General features: G+C 36.5%; 1 protein-coding gene across 4 annotated transcripts in view; it reads right to left on the reverse strand.

Annotated features, from left to right (window-relative positions):
• MAP3K4 (mitogen-activated protein kinase kinase kinase 4) overlaps nucleotides 1-24,302 on the reverse strand; it is a 72,221-nt gene that overhangs the window by 32,804 nt on the left and 15,115 nt on the right. For 3 of the 4 annotated variants that reach the window (XR_014618330.1, XM_084284952.1, XM_084284951.1), the window contains exons 3-7: nucleotides 11,510-12,891; nucleotides 7,165-7,407; nucleotides 3,184-3,330; nucleotides 885-1,042; nucleotides 371-487 (exon numbers count right to left, since the gene is read on the reverse strand). Coding sequence is in view for 3 of the 4 variants with exons in the window: in XM_084284952.1 (XP_084141078.1) it covers nucleotides 371-487; nucleotides 885-1,042; nucleotides 3,184-3,330; nucleotides 7,165-7,407; nucleotides 11,510-12,891 (2,047 nt within the window). In the remaining variant the exon portion in view is untranslated. The remainder of the gene's footprint in view (nucleotides 1-370; nucleotides 488-884; nucleotides 1,043-3,183; nucleotides 3,331-7,164; nucleotides 7,408-11,509; nucleotides 12,892-24,302) is intronic. The other variant, XM_084284953.1, reaches the window with a different exon arrangement.

Raw genomic sequence — 24,302 nt, forward strand, 5'->3', positions numbered from 1 at the left:
ATTTACATAACTATTAGAAGATAAGAAGTTTTTATACATATATCAATAGAAAGAGCATAGGAAAAATAAGCAGCTAGCTGAAATCAATTGAGCTTTTGCAGGCACATTTTTGATATGGATATTAAAATAGAATTTAAAGGACATTAGATAAACAATTTCTGATACCCTGAATTAAAAGAAGGTTATTAGGTTTCAAGTGCACAAAATAATAATTCGTTATTACTACATACAGAAATATCAGCAAAAAAGTCCACGAAGTCTTGCGTTTACTAAATTTTCATTCTAAGAATTAAAATGCAGTAAGTACCTGTCAGGGGTAAAGAAACACGAGTAAGTGTGCTTATTATTATTAAGCCAAAGGGCTTAATACCTTATTTCATCTGATGCAGTACTGTCATCGGCACTGGCCCAAAATTCATCACAACTGTCTTGTAGTCCAGAATCTAAAAATATTCCTGTAGATTTCAGCAGCATTCCTGCAATATCACTGTAGCAACAGAAATGGTGGAACTTCAGTCTTATTCAGGTAGCACAGCACCTTAAATTTCTTCCTACTCTGTCCAAGGCAAGAGAGCCGTGTTGCCAAGTCCGCCTGCAGAAACAAGCAGCATCTTGGGGGCCCCTCAGTTAATCTACGTGCACAGGGCTAGCAGGAACAGGCACTTTCCACAGAAGTAGTCATTCCGGTCATAGACAGAGTAAGAGCAATCTGCACGTATTGGATCCTACAGTTACAGTCATTGTAATATTCCAATAGTTCTCAGAAAGACTATCAACTGCTCACTAGGGCCTCAAGAAGCCCAGTCTGGGAACCCTGAACAATTACTGACGTCAAGAAATATCTGGTATAAATCAGCATCATAAGCAGAGTAATTAAAACCTACCAGAATAGTTTTCCAGCTTGAGCTTCTCCTCCTCTTATATAAGGAGTTATTTCTTTGGTGAAATTCCATTCTTCCTCTAGGAGATTTTTTAAACTATGAGACGCTTGAGGTAACTGCTGTAGCATTTGGATCCAGCTTCGCATATAATCAAAGTAAACCTGCATACGGAAAGGGACAATTTAGACAGAAATTGTTACTCAACATGTAACTAAGAACGACAACTCCTCAAATCAAGGAGCAATCTTAATATCATACAATTAGTAGAGAACATCTCTAGATTTTTGGTTTGCTGTGACTGAAAATGGGCTACATGTTTCCACATAGAGGGTGCAATTTATGACTCAGGAAATAAAAGATGCTACTGAAATATTTAGTAACATGTACTCTCCACAATACTTTTCTGAAATACCTTGCTTGCTGTGCTGCAATTCACCATCATATTGGTGAATACACACTGTGGCTAGAGTTATTTAAAGCAGAACTGCTGTAAAACATTTTCTAAATCTTTTATTAACTGAAAAACTCCTAAAAATTTTATTTGAACGTACCCTCCTGGGTATGGATAAGTGCAGTGAACAGGCCTATAAGATTCTACATTATACCTTGTATCCATTTATATCAAGTCTTACCTCTCGCCTTTATTTCATTATTATTTTAAACCAACATAAAAATCCCATTAAATACAATTCTTCTTCAAACATATGCCCTCAGGCATAGCAATGAATACAAAAAAAAAAAAATAATAATAACATTAGCAGCTATTTAATCGTATATTTTAGTTGGATAATCCATAATATCAACAAATGTTCCTCATTAGAAGCTGATAAAACTTCCTATTTATTTCAGTTATTTTCAGATCACAGTGTTATAATGCCAAGATAAGGAAAACCTAAAAACTTTACTCTGGGTTAGGTAGGGACTGTGTTTTTCTCAGTCTGTAGCTCCATTCCTGATTTTATTTAATTCTTCTTTCACTCCTAGCCCAGCTTCGTCTTCCTTAGATACTGTGCCTGCCTATACCAGAAGCACACAAAGAAATACAAAGACTAAGTTCTGTGTGCCCCCTCCTAGACCTCATTAACCCAATCTTAGCCTTCTGATCTCCTTCAAGTTTTCCCTATCCCTGTGTTCAGTTCAGATCTTTGCCCAGTTGTCCCAGTCTTCTGAAAATCTTGACCACTGGCAACCCTTTGTTCTCCACTGGGGCTGCCACTACAATAAACTGCAACTCTGAGTAGGCACAAACTGGTTCTTAGAGGTCTGATAAAATCATTCTAACTTACACAGTCCTGCCACCATCCCTTTCAGAACTTACGAAAAGTGAGATCCTTATACAATTATAACTGACATCAAAGTTCAAGCTCTTGCCTCATAGCACAAAAACACTACAGCTGCCTCACAAAATAGGTGAGGAACTTCAAAACAGACAAGGTGAATCATTTTCCTTTTACCTTGCCAGGTCATTTCTGCTGGAAGCTTCTACAAATTTCAGATGGAGATAAAGGCAGACATGCTGCATAAGAACCTTTAGGTAAAGTAGTGTATTTTTACCATTATAGGCAACAAAAACCACATAACAGGAAAATCTATGCATCCTCAACAAAGATGGTACCAAAAGCTCTGCCTATAAAACACTAATAATAAAGTACTGAGGTAAATCTTGTTCTTTGGTTTTGTTTTCCACAGAACAGTGAGGACTAAACTCAGACAACTCATAAAAAAATAAAAATCAGTCACATACAAGGGAACAATAAATTAAATTTACTTGGGAGGAAGCTTTCATTTGTTATTATTCAGAGGCCAAGCATTTATCTAGAAAATACTTCTTTGTGTTTAGCTTATTGCAATAATGAATGCTCATTAAAAATAAGGCACTTTTCATGGATGAATGCAATACCAAAGTATTAAAACACAATGTTATTCAAACATCGCTTTTTTATTCGCTACTAAATTGCATTTTTTTATTCACTACAAAAAGGTTATTAAACACTTAAATATTTAATATGCAATTTACAGGTCTATCTGTGAAGCATTTTATTGTAAAAACGTGCTGTTTACAGATCTACTGTTCCACAGGCCTGTAAACAAAAAATTAGTATCATCTTTGTAATGGTAACTTGTTTAAAATGACAATGGCTATTATATTCCAAGTCCATTAAAAGAGTAACAGTATGTTAATGTAGCACAACAGCAACAAAAAAATAGCAAGCCTTACATCCACCAGGAACAATAGGTTTCTACAAGCACTATTGTGACCAACACACGGAACTAAAAATGCCTTCTCCTTTTTGAAGCTTACCATTAACATTTTATGCAGGTCCTCTTCGAAAGCATCAATGTTGCAATCAATCGTTTGCAAGTCATCTAACACCTCACGTAACATAAACTGGTAATATTGCTTCATTAGCAGGCCACCCTTCAGAACCTCTTTACACTCTCTCACTAGCTGCAAGAGAAAAATCCGAAAACTGCCATCAGTCAGGACACTACTCTTAAATTGTCCCTGGGATGTGAAAGTTTAATCTGTCAGACACTTTTGTCTTAGTTTATCACTAAGTAATTTCTAAAAGATTTTAGAAATCAATACAGTCACTCTGTACATCTCCAGGAGAGATCTGTATTAGTTTTCCAGGATTACCTAATTGCACGTACCAGTGGCACTGAGATGGGGGCAGACATTTCAGATTTTGTTCAACAAATGGGGCCACAACAGGCAACTTGTTGGACATTTTAACAGTTCAGAAGTGGGGCAAGTGGCCTCACAACCACAAAATCCAACTTAAAACAGAAGCAAGTCAGGAATAACACACAGTGTGTATTTGACAGACACTTCAAGGCTTATGAGAAACATTTTACTACAGGAATTTCATTTTCAATCCATTGGTCCGGTGTCCACAACTCTAAAACCTGTATCTGAAAAACATTTGGCATTTCTTTTGCTGTTTCGCTGGAAAAGGCTAAAATCAGGCAACAGATCTTTTCATCAATAGAAGTGTTTGCTGTTGGCCAAACAGCTGTCAACCCTACCTGAAAGCTTACAGCTTTTTCAAGCAACAGGCACAACCACAAACAGAGGAAGACACAACACAACAGATTTCAAACCCACACTAACAAATGCCTTTTTCAGAAGCCCTCCCAGTGCTAAGTGTGTATTCTTCTGAAATTATCATCAGTCTGACACCCCCTGGCATATTCTCAGCACTGACTTCAGTAAATCAAGAGTCTGAGATCAAGAGAGGGAAGAGAGAGTTTCATTTGGGTGGTCAGGGGGAATGGAGTTAGTTGTTGGTTGGTTAACCTGATTTTTAAACTTTTGTAATGGCTGTCCTGGCAAAAGAAAATATCAGTATCTCAATGTATGAAAAAGCAAAACATCATGACAGCATTATTGATATGCCTAGAGTTCTTTGGGATCTTTTATAGGCCAAAATAAATTACGCTGCATCCCCAGCAGGCAGGGGAAGCAAAGGTTGTTACTCTAAACTCTTTAACTCTAAATTCTTTAAGCTCTGGTCTAAGATTTGTCAATAGCTAATGGGAAAAAAAGGAGGAAAATAATTTATTGTAATGTGGAAATCTAAAAATTAGACATTTATACCCCTAATGTGTCATATACATAAAAATAAAAATGTGTTCTTCGCTCTCCACTCAATCACATACAATGTACACAATGCTCATTTACTGTTTAATTTTGCGCTTGGATCCACTAAGAAAAACATAATTTTTTTCAAAGAATTTAAAATTGGTATCTAACTACTCATTATTCATAGAGACAGGACTTAGTAGTATTATCTGTCCACAACACTTTAGTATTGTATACTTTACAGATACTGGCAAAGTCTTCTAAACCCTGCAAAGAGTGTAATTTGTCTATTCAGAAATAAAATATTGTTAAAACATCACGAAAAAGAGTTTTTTTGTTTAAATAACATTGTCATACACTAAGGTGTAGTGTTATTGAACAAGAGAATATGGGATTTACAAGCAAACAAACAAAACCCTATAAAGCTACTTTTAAGTGTCAACTTTTGGAACAGAAACTCACAAGACAACTCACAAGTCAAAAATATGATCTGTAAGGAGCACACTACAGAATGTGCACCTCACTTAAGCTGAAAATATTAGAGCTGTTATTGGCTTCTTTGATGAGTCACTTTTCTTTAGGGAGTTTGTAGAGTAATTTCTTTTCTGCAGAGCAGATGGGGGTAGGTCACAGAGCCTCCAGAGTACTGTAGTTTAAAGTGAGCAAGTTTTTTTTCTAAATATTTACCTGACCTATAAATTAGTTATCTGTCATACTTACAGTACGCTATAGTGCTTCTACTTACAAACTTAATGGGTCTTGAAGAAGAAGAAATTATGTAAATTGCATTTTTCTAGCACAGTATCCTACAATCTGGAACTAAAAAGCTTCTGTGCATTGACCCAATTTCTCCACTGACTTTTATAAGGAAGGATCTTTTGTGACATGGCAGCATCATCTATGGGATGATGCAAACCTTCAGAATATGCAAACCAGTATTAAAAAAAGACAGATCTGATAGATATTTTACAGAAGATCATGGTGCTGTAAGGAACTTGATGCAGGTTTTAAGTGACAGAAAGTGTCTAATTTAACCACCTAACAGAAATAAAGCATATGCACATGCACACGCACACACCCCTCCACTTGCCAGCACAAATTCAGAACTGGTGAGAACCAACTTGAACTGATGAAGAACTATGTTGCCATCATGTAATGGCAAACTGTCAAAGATGACAGCTCTCTCAAAAACACAGACCAAGCAGGATCACAACAGCTATTGCTGAAAGTGAAAGACAAGATGGTTCAGAAAAGGGAAGTCAGTGATAAAGGGCAAGAGAAAAAGTATACTGCTGGAAGCATATAATCTGTGATGTTTTCCTTGTTCTGTATTAGCTGCATAACCTAAAGTGGTACTCAGCTTCCACCGTAATAGACCAGAGTATCTTCAAGCCTGGCTTCTGTAACTCTGTAATATTCCGTGAACCTGCAGAACAAAACAGCCCCCTAGACTCCGTTTTGAGCCTGCTCAAGACTATATTCTTCAGGAAACAAATAGATCTATTTGTGAAATATGCTCTAAAGCTCCTTTGCCCGTTCAGAAATACTGCGTGGGAGAGGAAGCATTTGCTGAGTTCAATTCATTTTTTCAATGTAATTAGTGAGACACTATAAACCATCACAACAGTTTGTAAAAAATACATTGTTTTCCAGGAAGAAATCATCATTTTTGGACAATTCAAAGTCCGTAAATGTAATACAAGAAATAAGGGCAAAAAAACATCCTCCGTCTCTAGGAAAAAAAAAAAAAAAAAAAAAAAGGATATTGCACCTTACAACACAGTATACAAAACAATAAACTTGACCCTTAAGACTAAAATTGTAAGTCCCTTGCTAAAAGAGTTACCAGAAACTTATTTGGTTAGGACCATAAGGTACTATAACAATTGATTTTGGAGGACTGGATAACTGGAATGTGAAATCATACTCAGCCAGATAGCTTATTTTAAAAGTTTACTCTGAACGACCACCTGATGAAGCCAATTATACTTGCCAGGGAGATGACTTTAGATCAATACCATTTTTCAAAGTCTAGGCCAAGATATACTAATACTGGCCGAACAGCCCTCCTTGTAACAGGTAACTATCAGAAAAAAGTCCTCACAGAAAATTCTCAACCTGTGACAGGACTGACAATCTTGGTAACTACCCTTATAAGATCTGATATTTGTATACAAAAATATGTTGGGAAACAAGATTGTTTTTCATTTTGTTTTTCTCCTTAGTCAACTTACACTATGTGTGCATTGCATACTGGCAGAGGTCTCACATTCACAAAGGAAAAAGCTCAACTCAAATGTAAAACAAATATTCAGACTTTTAATTCTGTCTTCTTAAAACTGGTTACTCTGCCTAGGAAAGCCATATAGAGGTAAATGTGCTGGACAAGGTTATATAGCTTATAATGCAAATGGAACAAACACTATTTACCTTCGCTGGCTGATAATTCTTTAATCACCAGTTTTGATTCCTGGAAGTCTAAATCAGAGAGGTATACATAACCAGTTGTTTACTATGCAAAAACCACAACTCTATATGAAATACAGACAATTTATTAAAAAAAAAAAAAATCCGTATTTATGCATTGACAGTTCTTAAGCAAATCCTCTTTAAACAGGTGACCTTACTGTAATGAAAGAGACAAAGTAATTTCAAATAGAAAAAATAATAAGAAAAAACAAAACATTTGAAGCAAACCTGTTTAATACTCAAAAGAGATGGTTCCCCAGCAGGTCTTTGTTCCAACCTGAGCTTCAGACACTCGTGGATAACATTAAGCAGGACTCGGCAAAGGACCAAGAATGCAGGTTCAAAAGATGGTAAATCCATGGATTTCAGCTCTTCCCATGACACAGTGCTGCATTTTTGCTCACAGCAAGGTGGGGAATTTAATAACTGCACATAATCTGAACACAACATGGGATCTGGAAATTCTGAAAACTGTAACAAGAAATAGGTGTCATGAAAAGGATCCCCAAATTCTTTAAGATTTAAAGTCTGTTTAAAGTAGCATATAGAAAAGCCTATTTTTAAAAGTTAAGATTTTATTACAGCTACCTATTAATTAACTGGTAAGTCAACCATAGAAGTTTCAATTCACTTAATTTTTTTTGGTGGTGGGTTTTTGATTAGTTTTATTGTTTTAAAGCTATTTATTTATTTATTGATTGATTGATTGATTGATTTGAGGATCACCAGGCTGAGGAAAACAATTATGGTCCCTTAGGAGTGAACACATTTTCTTACTTTATGGTTCTGCTTTAAAATAATTAAATCATCTATTAAAGCTCAAAGATTCCTTCACTATACAAGAAGAAACTGCTATTTGAGGTTATAATTAAGTTATCTCTAACATAATATAGGAATACATATATATATATTCAGGTTATTATAAGATACCATACTTGAAATTTTCACAATAATAATTATGGCCTTACACCTATGACTATCACTGAAGAAAGAAGTTTGCACTTGGCTATGTCAGATGAGTAATCTTGTTCTTTTTCGAATACACAGCGCATCAAAAACTTTAAGCTTTCTAACTTTATATAAAGCTCCACATTGTAAAGTAATGCAATGTTCATGAAAGCATCACTAGCTAAACTGAACAAAACTTTTGAAATATTTTCTTCTGAACTTTGGTAGATGTAAGAAACTGAAATTACAAAAGGAAGATTAAGAAGATTTGGTTGCTTTTTTCAATTACTAAACTTACTTTAATTTAAATGAAATCTACATTTAAATGAAATGACTTTTTTAATTAGAGAAAGTAATTGAAAATATTTGAACTGTACATCCTAGATATCTGAACTGTAAGTCTTGTCACAATGTTCTAAGAAAAGATGTACATGGAGGCTTTGTGTGGTTTAAACTAGTAAGAAAATTTGTACCTCAGTATGTGTGCAGTTCTTAACAAACCATAGATAATATAAGATTCATTTAAGATTGTTTTATTTCATAGCTGCTAACTATGAGACTTGAATATCTTTCATTCATATATTAGACGTAACTAGTATTTTCTAGGTTTTCTTCAGTCAAATTTAAATAACAGCACTACACAGGAGATAGGATAAGAAATCAGATCAAATGGTATAGTGAAACCTTTAAGTTAAATTTTTAAGCCACTTTTAAGCTCCTTTTCTAATAGAAAATAATAATAATAATTAAGAAAAAAAAAACACATTTATTTCTTTACACCTACACAAACATTTTTGACATTTATACCTAAAGTCTTTTACAATCCCTGCTTCCTCAGAAGAGCCACACAAAATTACAGCTATTGAGAAGTCTGTTTTTTAGTGGTTTTATTTTTTAATATTTTGGAGTTTGTCAACTGGCATGTGGGATGGGATAGCACATCTAATAATGTCTAACGTTAGCACAAAATGCTATGAGCTGCAGATTTGCAAGTGGTTTATAAAATCGCTATCTCATTACACAGAGATGGCGAACATGCATCAGTGGGGATTTCCTCTACACCTAGTTTAGTTGAAGTTTAATCACTAGTTGATCTAAAGTGTAAGAAATTCTTAAGATGCACATTCAGGTCTTCTTTTTACTAAATCTCTTTTAAAGAACTTTATTTTCTGAAGAATACTGTCCATGCTAAAACCTTTTACACAAAAAGACTTTCATTAATAATAGGTCATGAAAATGTTCTACAGTACAACAAAATATCTGAGACATACAACCCTCACTGTGATGCAAGCATGGTGTTGGAAAATCTAGTCATAAAAATATTAAAGAACTAGTCTATGAATAAACATAACGCAACAAAATTGAACGTGTTATTTCATTTTCTAACATTCAGACATCAGCACGTTACTTTAGGGCTTAGTTTTAGATACTTAATCATCTATTGTTCAACTTGACTAATTGTAATCTTCTGCAGGCCCAATGTGAAATACTCTCCAGTGTCTACAAAACACTTTAAAAAAAAAAAAAACAAAACACCACATTTATTAAGATCCTGAATAAAATGTTAAAGTGCAGCCAGTTGAATAAACAACAAACAGGATGCAATGGGTTTAAGTAATATTCTAATCAAATAACTTATTTAATTTTGTAAACAATAGAAAACAATAGCTATTTTCTCTGAGAATCAAATCATAGGACTTTTACATAAAACACTATAGTGCCTAAGCCTTGTTAAAATCTCAGAGCGCAACTATGATGAATGAAACTTGTACTTTAAAAAAGAACTCTACAAACACTCATCTGTATAAGCATTTACATACATTTATGATGAAATTAGCATTACATTGCTAATTTCTTTCAAGGTACTGCCAGTTACAAAGACCAGCCAATTCAAAACTGTCAAAACTCTCTTCTATCCTAGTATGGTAACATCTTCTGTTACAGTAGGTACCACACTTCTGACAAGCAGTATTTTCTCTTTGACAGCCTTCATTTAATTTTGGCACAGGAAAGAAGTTTATGATTGTGTAACGTTCACCTTCAGTCATATACCCTTCCTTAAAGGAGGACAATACTCCAAAGAAAATGGAATAATTACTGAAAATGAACACTTGAAGAATTCACAAGAATAGAGGAGAGAGAAAAGGTTATCCATACATCTTTCACAAGACAACCACTGCTAAATTACCATATGGTTTCTGTGAATCTTCAGTAAAAACTCTAGTTTCATTAACTTAGTAAGAACCCTCACCAAGTCGACATTTCAGGTATTTAGTAATTTTGAAAATACTTTCAAAGGCATTTTTAATCTCCCCAAATTATACTTTATTGCCTTTCTTTTTTTAAAGGTATTTCTGCCTGTATATTAAGATAAACGTCCCACCTAAGTATATATGGGTTCTGTTTTGGTTACTGCAAAAGATACCTGCAGGTTTTGCTTATGGACTTCTTAGTGACTTCTTAGTAATACACAAAATTTTTAAATACAAAACTGCTTAAAACATTTCCAGAGTTGAAACCAATTGGAGAATAAAAATTGAATAGCTTTTTTTTTTTTTTTTTTTTTTTTTACAGTAATCTCTACATTAGCAACAGTACACATAAAAACAAATTTTAAAAAATCAAATTACTTTATAAAGATAAACTTAGTTATCCTTACTTAACCTCCAGGGGAGAAAGGCATTCTTGTTTCTTTGCAAATGTGACAGTCACACAGCAATGTGCCTCAGACCACATACAGTATCCATATTACAATGGGCACATTAGCTAAGAAATTCTTTATCCAGAATCCACAGTTAGGCCCCACACAGTTCATCAGGGAGGACAAATAATCCTAACTACTAGCTCCTCCTAACATAAAATTGCCCAGAAGTTAGATAACAGTTTAAGTTAAGAAACAATATTCTGCCTTGAAAGAGCTAGTGAACACAAATTACCATATGAAATGTCAGCATTTACTGCTTATTTCATAATTTTATTAATTAACAATTATTCTTTATTAAGATTATAGAATCACCCAATGAAAAAAATAAATTAATTAAGAAGTAGTTGAAGAAAGCAGCATGCTAACATGACTTTCTTTTGTAGATTTCAAGGTTAAGAGTCCATTTACTTATCCGATCTGGACTCAAGCATAACATAGCACCACAGAATTTCATGCATATAGGAGAGGAAAAAGAACCAAAACAATTATGATGTTATGATAAAGGATGTCTTGCAGAGAGACTTCCAGTCTTGAAGACAAGAAAAGGAAAAAGTGTCACTTCCACACTTCCATAGTTATTTTTTTCTTTTAATAATCGTTTGTGACTTATTTTCCATTGCAATTTTTCTGACTTGAGGCTTTAGATGTTAGAACATTTAATGAGCCAAGATGTTATCATAAAATGTAATTTAAATTACAAATACAGAACTAGGTTGTGCTGCAGACATTCTAATTCAGATCAAATGACAGACTCACTTCTGTTGAAGTAGAACAGGGGTCTTAATCACAATATACATTTATCTTCCAAAAACAGCAAAGCAATAAATACTTTCATAAGATCCCAATTCCTCCAGCTTCAGTTAGAAACAATACTGCAGGTGGGGGTACTCCTGTTACCCATTCACACCAGTACCAACCTACCTCCAGCTGGCAATCACTCCTTACCAACGCCATACGAGCCCTTTGCAATGAACCATGCATTAGCTTGTGCAGTCTTAAAATTAGCTTCCTCAACCCCATTTGCTTCAGTGCTTTATCTACAAATGGCCTGTAAATAGAGGTCAAACAGTGTTTGCTGCAGCCTGCCTCAGCACTGCATTCTGGAATAACCCAAGAGGCAGAGTCATCCTCAGATTCAAGCCTATCAAGCTTCCTTGAAAAATGGTCCTGAAAGTCAAAATTTGGCTTATTAGTAAAATTGTTCTTGATGGCTTGTCTAAGCTCCTCAACGTTCTCCTCAGAGATTTGTTCTTCACCATCACTCTCCTCTGTGCATGTTCCTGAGGATTCCTTTACGTCTGTTTCCCTATCAACTTCTTCATCCTCTGGATCATTGTCCTTAGATGGTCGAGGAGAAGGAATTTCAAACACTGGCCAGCCAATGTCAGAAAGATTTTTGATGCCCAAAACAGTTCCCATAATCCTTAGTTTTTGATTTAAGTCTTTTGTAATGTTTAACCATAGACAGAGTGCCTGCACTCTGTCTTGGAAGTCCTTTGCAGCATATTTTTCGTAGTCCTTTTGAAGAGCCTGCAGAGATGGATAAAGTGCTTCTATATACTCTAGCAGCTCCATTATCCGCTTTACTTGCTCAAACGAGACCCGCTGGCGATGGAGGTGTTCGTGGTAACTCGAGTAACCCAAAGCACTAGTTCCATGTGTTGTTTTGCAAACTCCTTCTCCTGAAGTACCATTGAGACTGGCTCCGTTTTTTACACAGGAGAAGCTTCCATAGTTCACTTTGAACGTGAGGATTTCATTGATTATGTCGGGGATAGCTTGACGGGCTGCATAGAGATAGAGGTCTTGGTCATTAATGCTCCGGCCAGCATGCCAAGCTTGCAGCTCCAGCCAGATCAGTTCATTGGATCGGTTTAGCCAGACAGAAGAGGTGCTTTCCTGTCCTCTTTGCTCCCTGTCCTTTTTCTTTGAGACTGAGGTAAGTTTTAACAAAAGCCGCAGGGTTTCAAAGAATTTTAAGCGGTCTGCTGGGCAATCAGTCCTAGAAGTCTGGCGTGCAGTTCTGGCTATTGGCATGGGCACAGAGACTGGAAGCTTAGCATTGCTACAGCCAAGGCTGAGGTAAGGCTTATTGAGATCAACATCTGGAATTGTTTTTTTTGGCAGAGACCCACCAACTGAGTCTAACATAAATGAGCACTGCACATTTTTCTTATGATCTCGTTCTGTTGTCCTTAGGGTGTCTCGGATTTTTTTCCCTTGCTTATAGCTGTGCTCCTCCACGTTCTCAATGGGTTTCCCATTGTCTTTATGCACAGCCTGAGCTGGTACACTCATCTTTTCTGTAAAAGAAAACAAAAAAAGAGAAAGAATCTGACTACACCAACAAGAAAAATCATAATTCAATCAGTTCCCAATCACATTTCTCACGGTGTGCATATTACATTTCTTAGTACCAATTAAACAAAATATGCAAGGGTTGAAGTACAATTAAGTCTTAGCAATTACCACTAGTATAGCAGAATCAATACTAATACCAAAGGTTTTTTTTTTCTCCTCTTGCTTTAACTCTGATACAGAAAGGACCTCAGAGAATTTTCATTATACTGAGTATGTCATCTGCAGAGAACTGAGTATGATTAAAAGGAAGAGAATGTTTTCCAAGTTCATTTTCTATACAGTTGTCAAACAAGCTCCTAGATAAAAACTCAAAATGCATTAGAAAATTATTAAGATTTCTAAAGTCAACCAGAATTAAAAATACTCAATTGTACATGCAATCTCATAAAAACTGAAGCACTCATGCATTTTGAAATCTGGCTTGAATGATCAGGTCTTGGGGAATTTTCTTAGTTCTGGGAACCCCTCTGTAGTCCTAATATACTACCTCCAGAAGCCTACTTCCCCATTCTCCCCAGACATAATAATTTGCCTTCTCCCTTACCACAAAAAAGCAGCCCTTTTCTGTCTAATTGTGCAAGTACCTTCTCTTCTCTTCCTTGTCTCTCCGCAGCAGCAGCAGCCCTTACTACTTTTCTACAGCACTAACAAACGTATTTCAATCTGGGCTTTGCCAGAAAGAACTACTTGGTAAGTATTGGAAGTATTAAAGAGTTGTTCTCTTTCTCCTAAAGATGACGAGAGAAGCATCTATATGCAGACTAGCTGCAGTCCAGGGATCAGCAGCTGGAACAAAACAAGCTGGTCACACTCCACACTCCCCTCACTCCCCCAGGGCCCCTACTTATTCAGGGACAGAAAAGACCTACAGAATGATGGCTGAATACTCTGTCTTCTTTTCACTGTTCACTGTGTGATTCTAAGGATTATGTGTTGCACATGACTCATTCCCCACTCTAGAAGTAAGAACTTCCTTACGATCTTCACTACTGTGCTCCTAACTATCATATCAATTAATATCAGTAATAGCAATAAGATTGTTTGCAAAACAGTCCTATTCAGTGGAAGAATAATATTATTCCCTTTCTACGGATGGAAAAGCATGACAGAGGAAAATCAGTGAAGCCACCACATTTCTGGGTACCAAAAATGGAAAGAGTTATTGCTCAACATTACAGAACATTGAGCACTTTTGTGTTCAAAGCTTCTTGACTTCCATTGCACCTCAAATTCCCAACACTTTTGCAAGCAACATCACTGGAACTCTAGCTGCTTCTGGGAAAAAAAAATAAATAATAATAATCACACATTAAGTGATCATTTCATCAACACAAACATCATTTGTGTTGATTACTGGTCTAGCATCACAAAACTTCTCATGGCAGAGTGCTGTTATCCTATGATGCACTTCACTGCTTTAATTATCAGATCACCCTCCATTCTTGTTTCATTTGCTACATATGTTCCAGTATCTGCCACACAAGAAGGTACAGTCCAGTTTTCTTCATTTCAAAATTCCACTCAACCTCTGTTCAGTTAAGACAGCAGTTCTCTGGAAAAGAATTGATGTGATAACGCAGCTCAAAGACTATCAAAATGTATGCAGACAAAGGAATTGTATTAAGGTTGCAGAGCTGTCTGAAACAAAAGCAAACGTAGAGGTATGTGGACAAAACACTTTCCTCCAAATATATCACATACACCAGACAATACTGTATACCTGTGATCTTCAGAAAAAGCTAATAACAAACCCTTCAGTAGCTTAGGTACTCTTATGATGAATAATTTCTAGAATGTTACAAAAGTCTTCAAAGTACAGTAACAACTCAGGAAATACGAATGAATGGTACAGCCATTTACACAGAACATGCTAACTGAAGAGTGCAGAGACAGAAATATTCAGCCTCTGACGGGGACCTGAAAAGAGAAAACACCTCAAGGATTTAAGTCATACCACAGTAATAGTGATCAGACCTCCTTTTGGTAACAGCAGCAATAGATGTCAATCATTTGAGCTTCTTCAAACTCTAGATCTGTTCAGAAGGAGAAGAAGTACACATATGTATAGAAATCTAAGTTTGCACAGCTTCATTAGAAAAGGAGGAGAACACCTGCTTACTATAAAACAGTGAAAACACAGATCTGGACCATCAGTCCTCCAAAGCAGATATACTGAAAGAAAAGCATCCCACACAACTGATGACTAAGAGCATGGGTCCCCAGATCCTGCAGCTAGACTTAAGGGCAGAAAAGACAAGTGCTGAAAATAATAAGAAAAAAAAATGTCCCTACCTATGTGCAATTTAGAATTCCATTTTATGCATTATTTAATCTTTCTAATTTCGCCTGCAATTCAAATTTAGAAAATTAGAAAGCAGTCCCTGCTGAAAAAGCTTTTAGGTTCCTCTCTGGCTAACATTAGAGGCTAGGCCAGGTAGGGCAAACGAGTCTCAGAAAAGCACACCCTCTCCATTTCCAAGCATGGCACACCTTGAAGCTCATGCTGCCAGGGCCTGGGGTTGGAGAAGGGGTTCTCACCAGTTAGCAGAGAATGATCCTTCAGCTAAGAGCAGGAAACCTCATGCAACACACATCCAGGCAAAACAAATTCTGACATTTTCTAACATCTCTGTTCAGAGGCTTACAGAGATCCACCAGCTAATTGCACATTTAAGAACACGTTCCTAGTTTAAGGGAAAAACCCTAAATAAATCAGGCATTCTGCCAAAGGATCAAACTCAGGATAAGGTTTGCTGGTGAAGACAGTAACTTTTATTAGCCCAACGGGTAACTGGGAAATCCAGACAAGTCTTTGGCATGCTACCACTTCTCAAGGTCTAAAATAAAAGCAGGAGGCATCAAAGCTAAATAAAGTTGAACACAATATCATTACAGACTTCTTCTGAGATACCATCTATTTTACCCTTCTTTCCTTATCCTTAAGCCATTATAATAGCATAACTGGTAGGGTTTACTACCCCACCAGTATGGCATCATTATGGACAAAAACAAGGGACCACCAAAACCAGAAATTTAAATACACACTACACTAATCCTAATCTGTTCTGCTTTTCTTCAGTCATCTTCCCCTCCACTTTCTACTCTGCACCCATCTTTCCAATCCCCACCAACTCCTGCCCTGTCGACCCAGCTACTTCTGCCACACCTCACCCCATTCAAACTCCTCCTGCTGGCGATGAGCAGCTCTCCATCCCGTTCTCCACGTTCCCTAAACGTGCTCTCATTCTTCACAGTTCCGGCTCAGATGCCCTCTACAAGTTATTTTGATAGTTTCTTTCTCTACATTGCCTACACCCAACCGTTAAGAGCACAAAAATATGTCTCAGCTTTCTAGTCCAGGGCATGAACAAAGCCCAGAATGCTGCAGAGACGCTATTTAAGTTCCTGGAAAGTTTCTGCTTGAAGACCAGAGCTTGCCTAAGTCTGGCAATCTCCTATGGCACACGTGAATGGATATTTTTTATTCACATTTTAATCACATATCCCTAAGAGTTAATATATATTCAACTAACCTGTTGCTTGGAAATAGAATTCAGTAGACGTTTTCCTCAGAAGGATTAGCTCAGAAAAGTAGCTGGGTAAAGAAAACTGTCCAACCTTAACCTTACAATCTTAAAAAGCCATTACAAACCCTGTTTTCAGCTGTTAATGAGCAAATTAATATTGGGGTGACCTGCCACATTGCCCCCTTCCACTCTCCATATCTAAAAAAGTACAATTTAATCCTCACCAGAGTTGTACCATACCCCCCGCAGGATTGGGGTAGGCCACAAGATGCATAATAGCACTTAACTCTGAAGAAGAAAATCTCTTCTGAAGGATATAAGGAAGAAAGAAAAAACACCAAGCTATGGAATAGGAAAGCATAAAGATCCTGGTTCTCACTGAAAGCCTAAAGAAGAGAAGTAATTGGAGTGGTGCATAGTAAACAGGGCAGTTACTTGTACTTTAAAATCACCACTTGCATTGCTATAAAAACTAAAAGCCTGGCACAGAAAAAGCAGAGACTTGCAGAAGGGGAAGAGAATTTCATGGTTAAGGCAAATGACTGCCATTCTAGAAAACTGAATTCTATTCCTGACTCTAGCTAAATTTTGTGAAGAATGCAGCTTAACTCAAGCTTTTCAAAAAGGCATTCACTGAAAAGAGCTGCTCAGCTTCAGGTCTCAGTTGTGAATACACCAAGTATTTACAGCTGAAGTAATCTGGAGCTCTGCTTTCAATATAGAAGATGCTATTAAATAACCCAATAGTCAGGCATGAGGGAGTAGAGCTGGCTGCATCTCAGATCAACCAGCCAAAACCAGAAGCAACCATAATTCTGGGGATAATTTGTTTCTATATGCAAGATACTCATGAGCAACTTAACAGTCTATTTGTTTATTAGTATTTCATTCAGAAACCATCTGATTTGCTTATAATCTTGGAATTTCCAATGCTATGATAGGTCTACAAGAGCACCTGCAGAAGATGTGATCAGTAAGTTATTTTTTAAGCATTTTGCATACATACATCTTCAAATATTTTCGTTTTAAAATGTTGCTAGTTCTCCATTTGTCTTACAATACAAGGTAGCACTGAGAAACTTTATAGTGTCATATCCATATATCCAGGATCAAACCATAATTCAACATTTTTAGCATAGGAACTGCTTCTTACAAATACGGAGTTTATTAATCCCCCTTACACTGATTTTATTTTAGCTATTTATGCATCTTTCTTTGAATAGCTATCAAGTACAACAGCAGACAACATAAAAAAGTAACTCAGAAACAGCTTTGCTCCTGGAAACAGAAAGCTGCTAAGAGATCTGCTATAGAATTCATTGAAACTGATTTTACATATTACATTTACATCTACTCAAATGCTGCTGTGTCAGACAGCAGTACCAAACCCTCACTGGTTACTAACTACAGACATTAGCTAGCACCAGCCTAAGCCAGCACCCATCTAAGACTAAGAGTACTGCCGAGCGTATTAAATTGCATTCCACACCACAGCTGGCACTGCTGTGAGGAGACAATGGCCCTAAAAGCTAAGAAAGACAAGCAGCAAGAATGCATGCTCTGCATCTGCAAGAAAGGAGAAAGATGAAAGTGGTTAGCAGAGATGAAAAACACAGACATACCCCAACCTCACCAACGCTGAGGTAGATTAGAAAAGGATCGACTTAGTACTTTGATGGCAAAAAAATTTTGAAGACCATGTAAAATAAATGAAAACCCCATTCCATTCTGAACTTACAATCTAGTTGCCAGGTCTTCTAAACCACTTAAGTTTATATTTTTAAACTTATTATTCTCCTTCAGTATTCATCTTCACTTTCCCTCCCCACCAAAAGAGACTAAAAAGAAAGTAAGTTAAAAACATTGTAATTCATTATTAGACATCCAAAGTGCCCTAATACTTGTATATTCATCGATCCTAACAAAGCCCAGGCACAATCATCTACCAATTGCTTCAAAATATGTTTATGTTATTAAATAAAGAGATGACACAGACTCAAATGCATCTGAGAATTCTGCAATAAATATTAAAATCAATGGTATAACTGTATGAGTTCCTACTAGTAATTTTCTTGCAGTTTTATAATATAGGCTTAACTTAATTAGTAAAGCAAGTTCAGCTGTACTAAGAGACATTGGGTTACAAGTACCATTAACACCGCATGAGGTAGGTAGGCTTTATGACTAAGCAACAATTGACTGGCGAGAGGGAGCACACCACAGGCTCCCTGTGATCTTAAAGAGCTCACTGAAAAAAAAAAAAAAAAAAAAGGCAACTGATCAAAAGGAGAAAGTAGAAACCTATCCCTTTTTAAATCAATCTGAAATACAATGAAGTAGAGAGATGCAATAGACAGTATAATGATGCACATACTCATCTCCTGCTAGTATCCTATGGAATGTCATTTCAAATATAGAACTTAATTTTATACCTTTATTAAGGGACCCAACACTAGCTGCATCCACAAACACATGGCAGCATGTGAGAAGCAGCAATTTTTAAGGTATTAAAAAAAGACAACTAAAATTACACCTACTACAAAACAACTACTTTCAGAGTACTGAGTCCATTCCCATTTTTTCAATCACAGTCACAACAGAAATCACCACATAGGTGGCCATAATTGCCTCTCTTCTTAAAGTAAGAAATTTGTGGTCTTCAATTTCTTACACAAATTCTCTTTTCTGCTTCCTATTTTTCATCACACATGTGCATGTAAAGACAAAGAAACAAAGCATGTGAGCAAGTTTGCATTTGGAAGAGTGAAAGGAAATTAAACATGGCAGTGACAAAGAATAGATTACGACATATGGAACATGTACAGAACAAAGAAGGATATAGGAACCAACAACTTCCCTACAAAAGAAACTCACCAGTTTATCTGAATCGATGCAGACTGAGATGTAGTTGTAAAAAAAAAAAAAAAAAGGCAAGAAAAGTGTGTTTAGGATCCCATCAGCTAAAAGAGCTGATGACTAAAAGTTACTGTTATTTGTGCACAGGGACAGGATCTGAGTCAGAAAGAATGAAAGAAACAAAAGAGTAAACAGCACCCAACTGTAATCACTGCCCATCCAAAACGACAGATCCTTGTTTTTCTATTTAGCTTCTGATTACAGCATTCACTTCATGTGAATGTGTATACTACATTATGGCTGCAGTTTTTCATGTGCTATCAAGCACAAAATGAGGCCATTCAAAGATGTGCAACGGCATCACTCCCTCAAAATGTTAATCATTTAAATAATCTCAACTTAAAATACTCCCTTTATTTAAAATTCTCATAACATTATTTTAATAATGCTTTTTTTTTTTTCATCAACAACTTTTGCTCTGTAGTTCTGTACCACCACAATTTTCATATCATTCCCAATCACACTTTGTGCCACTTAGGACACAGAATCATAAGAGTTTTAAAAGACATTTAAGATCACCTGGTCCAACCGTCCCCCTACCACCAAGGTCACCCACCAAACCATGTCCCCAAGCACCACATCCAGCCTCTCCTTGAGCACCCCCAGGGACAGTGACTCCACCACCTCCCTGGGCAACCCGTCCCAGTGCCTGACTGCTCTTTCTGAGCAGAAATGTCTCCTCATTGCCAACCTGAACCTCCCCTGGCACAACTTGAGGCCATTCCCTCCTGTCCTATCGCTAGTTACCTGTGAGAAGAGGCCGACCCCCAGCTCCCCACGCCTTCCCTTCAGGTACCTGTAGAGAGCAATAAGGTCTCGCCCTGAGCCTCCACCACTCCAGACTGAACACCCCCAGTTCCCTCAGCCACTCCTCACAGGCCTTGTGCTCCAGGCTCTGCACCAGCTTCATAGCCCTGCTCCGGGCATGCTCCAGGGCCTCGATGTCCTTCTTGCACTGAGGGTCCCAAAGCTGAACAGAGTACTCGAGGTGCAGCCTCACCAGAGCAGAGTACAGGGCGACAATCACCTCCCTGCTCCTGCTGGCTGCGCTATTCCTGATACCAGCCAGGATGCTGCTGGCCTTCTTGGCCACCTGGACACACTGCTGGCTCACGTTCAGGTGAGCATCAGTCAGCATCCCCAGCTCCTTTTCCTCTGCACAGCTTTAGAGCCACTCTGCCCCAAGCCTGTAGCGCTGCATGGGATTGTTGTGGCTAAAGTACAAGAAACAGCCCTTTCTTATATATCTCAATTTCATAAATTCTCCAGTTTGTTTCAAAATAGAACATTCTCCTTATTCCCAATCCTTGATTATGACTGAATTTCTGTGACTATTCAGTAAGCAATTTGCTTTCTTGCTCTGAAATACTGGAGGATGGCAGTTTGTTCAGCTGCCTTACAGCTGCTTCCACTCTCCCTGGAAGATAAACCAAAGTATCTTTCAATTAAGGTAACTCTTGCTTATGTAATCAACAGAAACCTTCATTTCATAGATTTTGCCAGAAAAAAATTAACATCTCTGGAAAGGATGTGATTACTGTTTCATAAATTTTCTGATTCTCTCTCTCTCTTTTTTTTTTTTTTTTTTTTTTTTAAACACAAGCAGGGAAGAGGAAGGATGAGGTCTGTTTGCAATGAGTCTTTCTGCATGTAAGCTAACCTGCTCTTGGGAAAGAAAAGGAAGATATAACAGGTTCTACTGTTTTTATTAATATAATTTTCTTAAATATTTAAATTTATTAAAACACGAATAAAAATAATATTAGCATTTGGCAATGATAATTGTATGTTATGAACTTTTTTTCCTTCAACAAGTACATAGAATTCTGAAATAGACCAAGAGAGATGTTCTCAGTGTTCATTTGCCAAAGAACTTTTCTTTTTTAATTTTTAACTTTTATAGACCTTGGTACTTCATAGTGTGTATATATCTAAAGTGTTTTGCTGCTTCTGATGTAGAGTAAGTCACTTTCAACTAACTGGAAGACAGAAAAGAATTTACAAGATGCAAACACAAATAGAAAGCAGAAAAAGAACAGCATAACCCATTCTTTTATTTAAGTATAAGAATCTTGCGAGGTTAGGAGTCAAATGGACTCTTTATTTATTTATTTTATTTTTATTTCCTACAGTAACAGGGAAGAGGCAAGAGAGGGATTGAAAACCCATGATTTAAAGTGTTAGCATTCAAATGTCCAAACTGAAGCTTCAATGCCCACTTGCTGGATTTTCATTCTTTAAGGTTATGACATATGCCCAGACATGCAGTTTCCTAAAGGCTAAGTTTGGCTAATAATGCTGCAGATTATTTTCATATACGACTCTGAAAATGCTCAACTTAGATTTACAGAAAAATATCGCAGCTTGTGAAGCACTTCAAAAACAGAAGGCTGAAAATGCATGATTTAAACTATCTTCAGTGCCTGCAATTTGGCAGTCCCATTACCTAGACAAATGGGTCTTGCGGAAGAATAGATTCTTAAGATTTCATGCTTATTTGTCAGTTTTTACTACCAGCTTCTCAGTTTCCAAGCTTCCTCCTTAGGAAGCAGCAACTGATTTAAGTTTCCTTCTATTTCAAGCACTACTGCCCATTCAGGGTTTTGTGCCCCAACCCATGGGTCCTTCTTAGCTACATCCAGAAAGAGAACCCTTTGGTTCACCTCCCGTGACCTTGGAAACAAGAGTTTAATAAATATGTATAGTAGGCACGAGATCATTTACAATAAATAATTAGATTAAAACAACATTGGATTTAATATATGACATCTGCCCCTAAGTGAAACAAAGGGGTTTTTATAAAAACCTTCATAGGATCAAGAGACCGTTATATAGAAAACAAACTAATACGGACATTTTCTAGAACTGGCCAAGATCCTATAATCTGCATGAGCATGCTGCAGTTGTAGAGGAGAACAACGTACCCAATAAAAGGACTAAGAATTCACAATTTCAGATTGAAAGTTCACCTGCAGGTATTGTTTCAAGAATTCTCAGTATACACCCTCATGCTTTCTGCCAGAATTGCTGCTTTTTTGTTGCGTTCATGGAACATGAAGAAAATCATTACAAGCTTGAGGAATTTTAAGGTTCACATTTATTAGACATTTCCAAAGGGCTTTGCCAGGAGAGTAATTATGACTAGTGACAAAAGGACAATACACATGGTATTATCCAAGTGGTGTTTACCACTTTTTGTTTATGAGTGTTCAAGTTAAGTCTGCTATCTCCTGCTCCTATGATGTTTGAGTTATCCTGATTCAGAACTTCAATTCTCACTTAGGGTGAGAAAGCAGGCTAAGAGAAAAAGAAGCATTAAGTTCTCCTCAAAGCAAAGGGTGGAGGTGTAAAAACAGCATCTTGTGTTTATGCTTGGTTAGGAGGGTAGTACCAAAAGGCAAATGTCTTTCACCTGGTCTTCTACTTTGAATTGCTGTTCCTGATACTAAACGAGCCACAGAGTCCTCTAGTATCCACCATGCATATGATCAGGTCTTCTTTTACAGGGGACACACATTAAAACCGCTGGACCCCTTACCAAGTAATTCAGTTAACCATAAAGCTTTAGGGTACCAGTTCTGTAAAAAAGAATTTATGCTGAATAAAATTATTGATCAAAATGCATTGAGATCAGAAATAAACAAACTAAAATATAAGTCGTCTTGACTAAGCAAGTACTTAATAGCTTGCGATCAACTATGAAAGTGCTTCCCTTTGTAGCCTCCAATACATCTCTAGTCTTCAGTGCTTTGGATATGCCTTAATTTTAGAGGAAAAGAGAACTTGAGGAAATTGATAAGGGTAAGAGAGTGGGATAGACAGAGGTTTTGCTTCAAGTTTCATGCACTCCTTATTCACAAAACAGGAGACAGGGACAGTGTTCTTTACGTAGTCTAAAAACTTCAGTAAGAAAGCATCACTGAACTAACATTTCAAAACATCCCAGTCAAAAAAAAAAAAAAAAAAAGAACAAACAAAAACAGAGAAGAGACACTTGTGTCTTATGAGCAACTCTGAAATTAATTTATTAGCTTAAAAATGTAAACCCCATGAGTCTTGTGGTAGAGAATAAATCATTCAGAAACTAGTTTAAACAGATTTTATAGTATCAGGGGCTTTTGTTGTTGTTGTTTGTTTGTTTTCAGTATTAAATGCAAGTTGGTATGCCCAAAATTAAACAAAGAAACAAACTCCGGAGACACAGGAAAGCAAGTCCCTAGTGCCCCAAATCCTTTCAGCTGTCTAAATAAAGAAAAAACACTACATTGAACGTGTTACATGCCAGTGTTTGCAAAGTTACCTCAAATTTACTTTTGAAATGGATTTGTTAAATTAACTTAACCCCTAAATTAATTCTCTTACTGAATTAAAAACACTTCAATCTGAGTAAAAGCATCTGCATACACATTCAAAGTCAATTAAATTGTCCATTTTGAAGAGTTTTTATTTATTTTTATTTTTTTAAATACAAAATACATTTTCTGAGATCACACATATAGGCAAAGTTAAACTAAATGAACTATGAACTTTCCAGAAAATATTCTACAGCATACAGGACTAACCAATTTATCCAAGAACAACAACATTTACACATATTTTAAGATGTTCACGGCAACCAAGATCAGAATTTTATTATTCAGGAAACATGAACCATTCACTCACAAGCAGAAAGTTAAAGAACTTGCTCCAAAACCTTCAAATCTATTAGCAAGGATAATCAACAGCTCCCTATTTCTCTTAAAAGTATCAATCTTCAATACACACTCAGCATTGAAGACTAAATAAATAGTATAATTTATAGTTCTTTCTAGTAACGCAGTTTTCTGATTAGAAATTAACCTTTTTTTTTTTAAAAAAAAAAAAAAAAAGCACAGAATTACAAGAAAATCACAGAAAGAAAAATTATTAAA

This window comes from Netta rufina, assembly GCF_964035555.1.
Source record: "Netta rufina genome assembly, chromosome: 3".
Classification (NCBI taxonomy): Eukaryota; Metazoa; Chordata; class Aves; order Anseriformes; family Anatidae; genus Netta; species Netta rufina.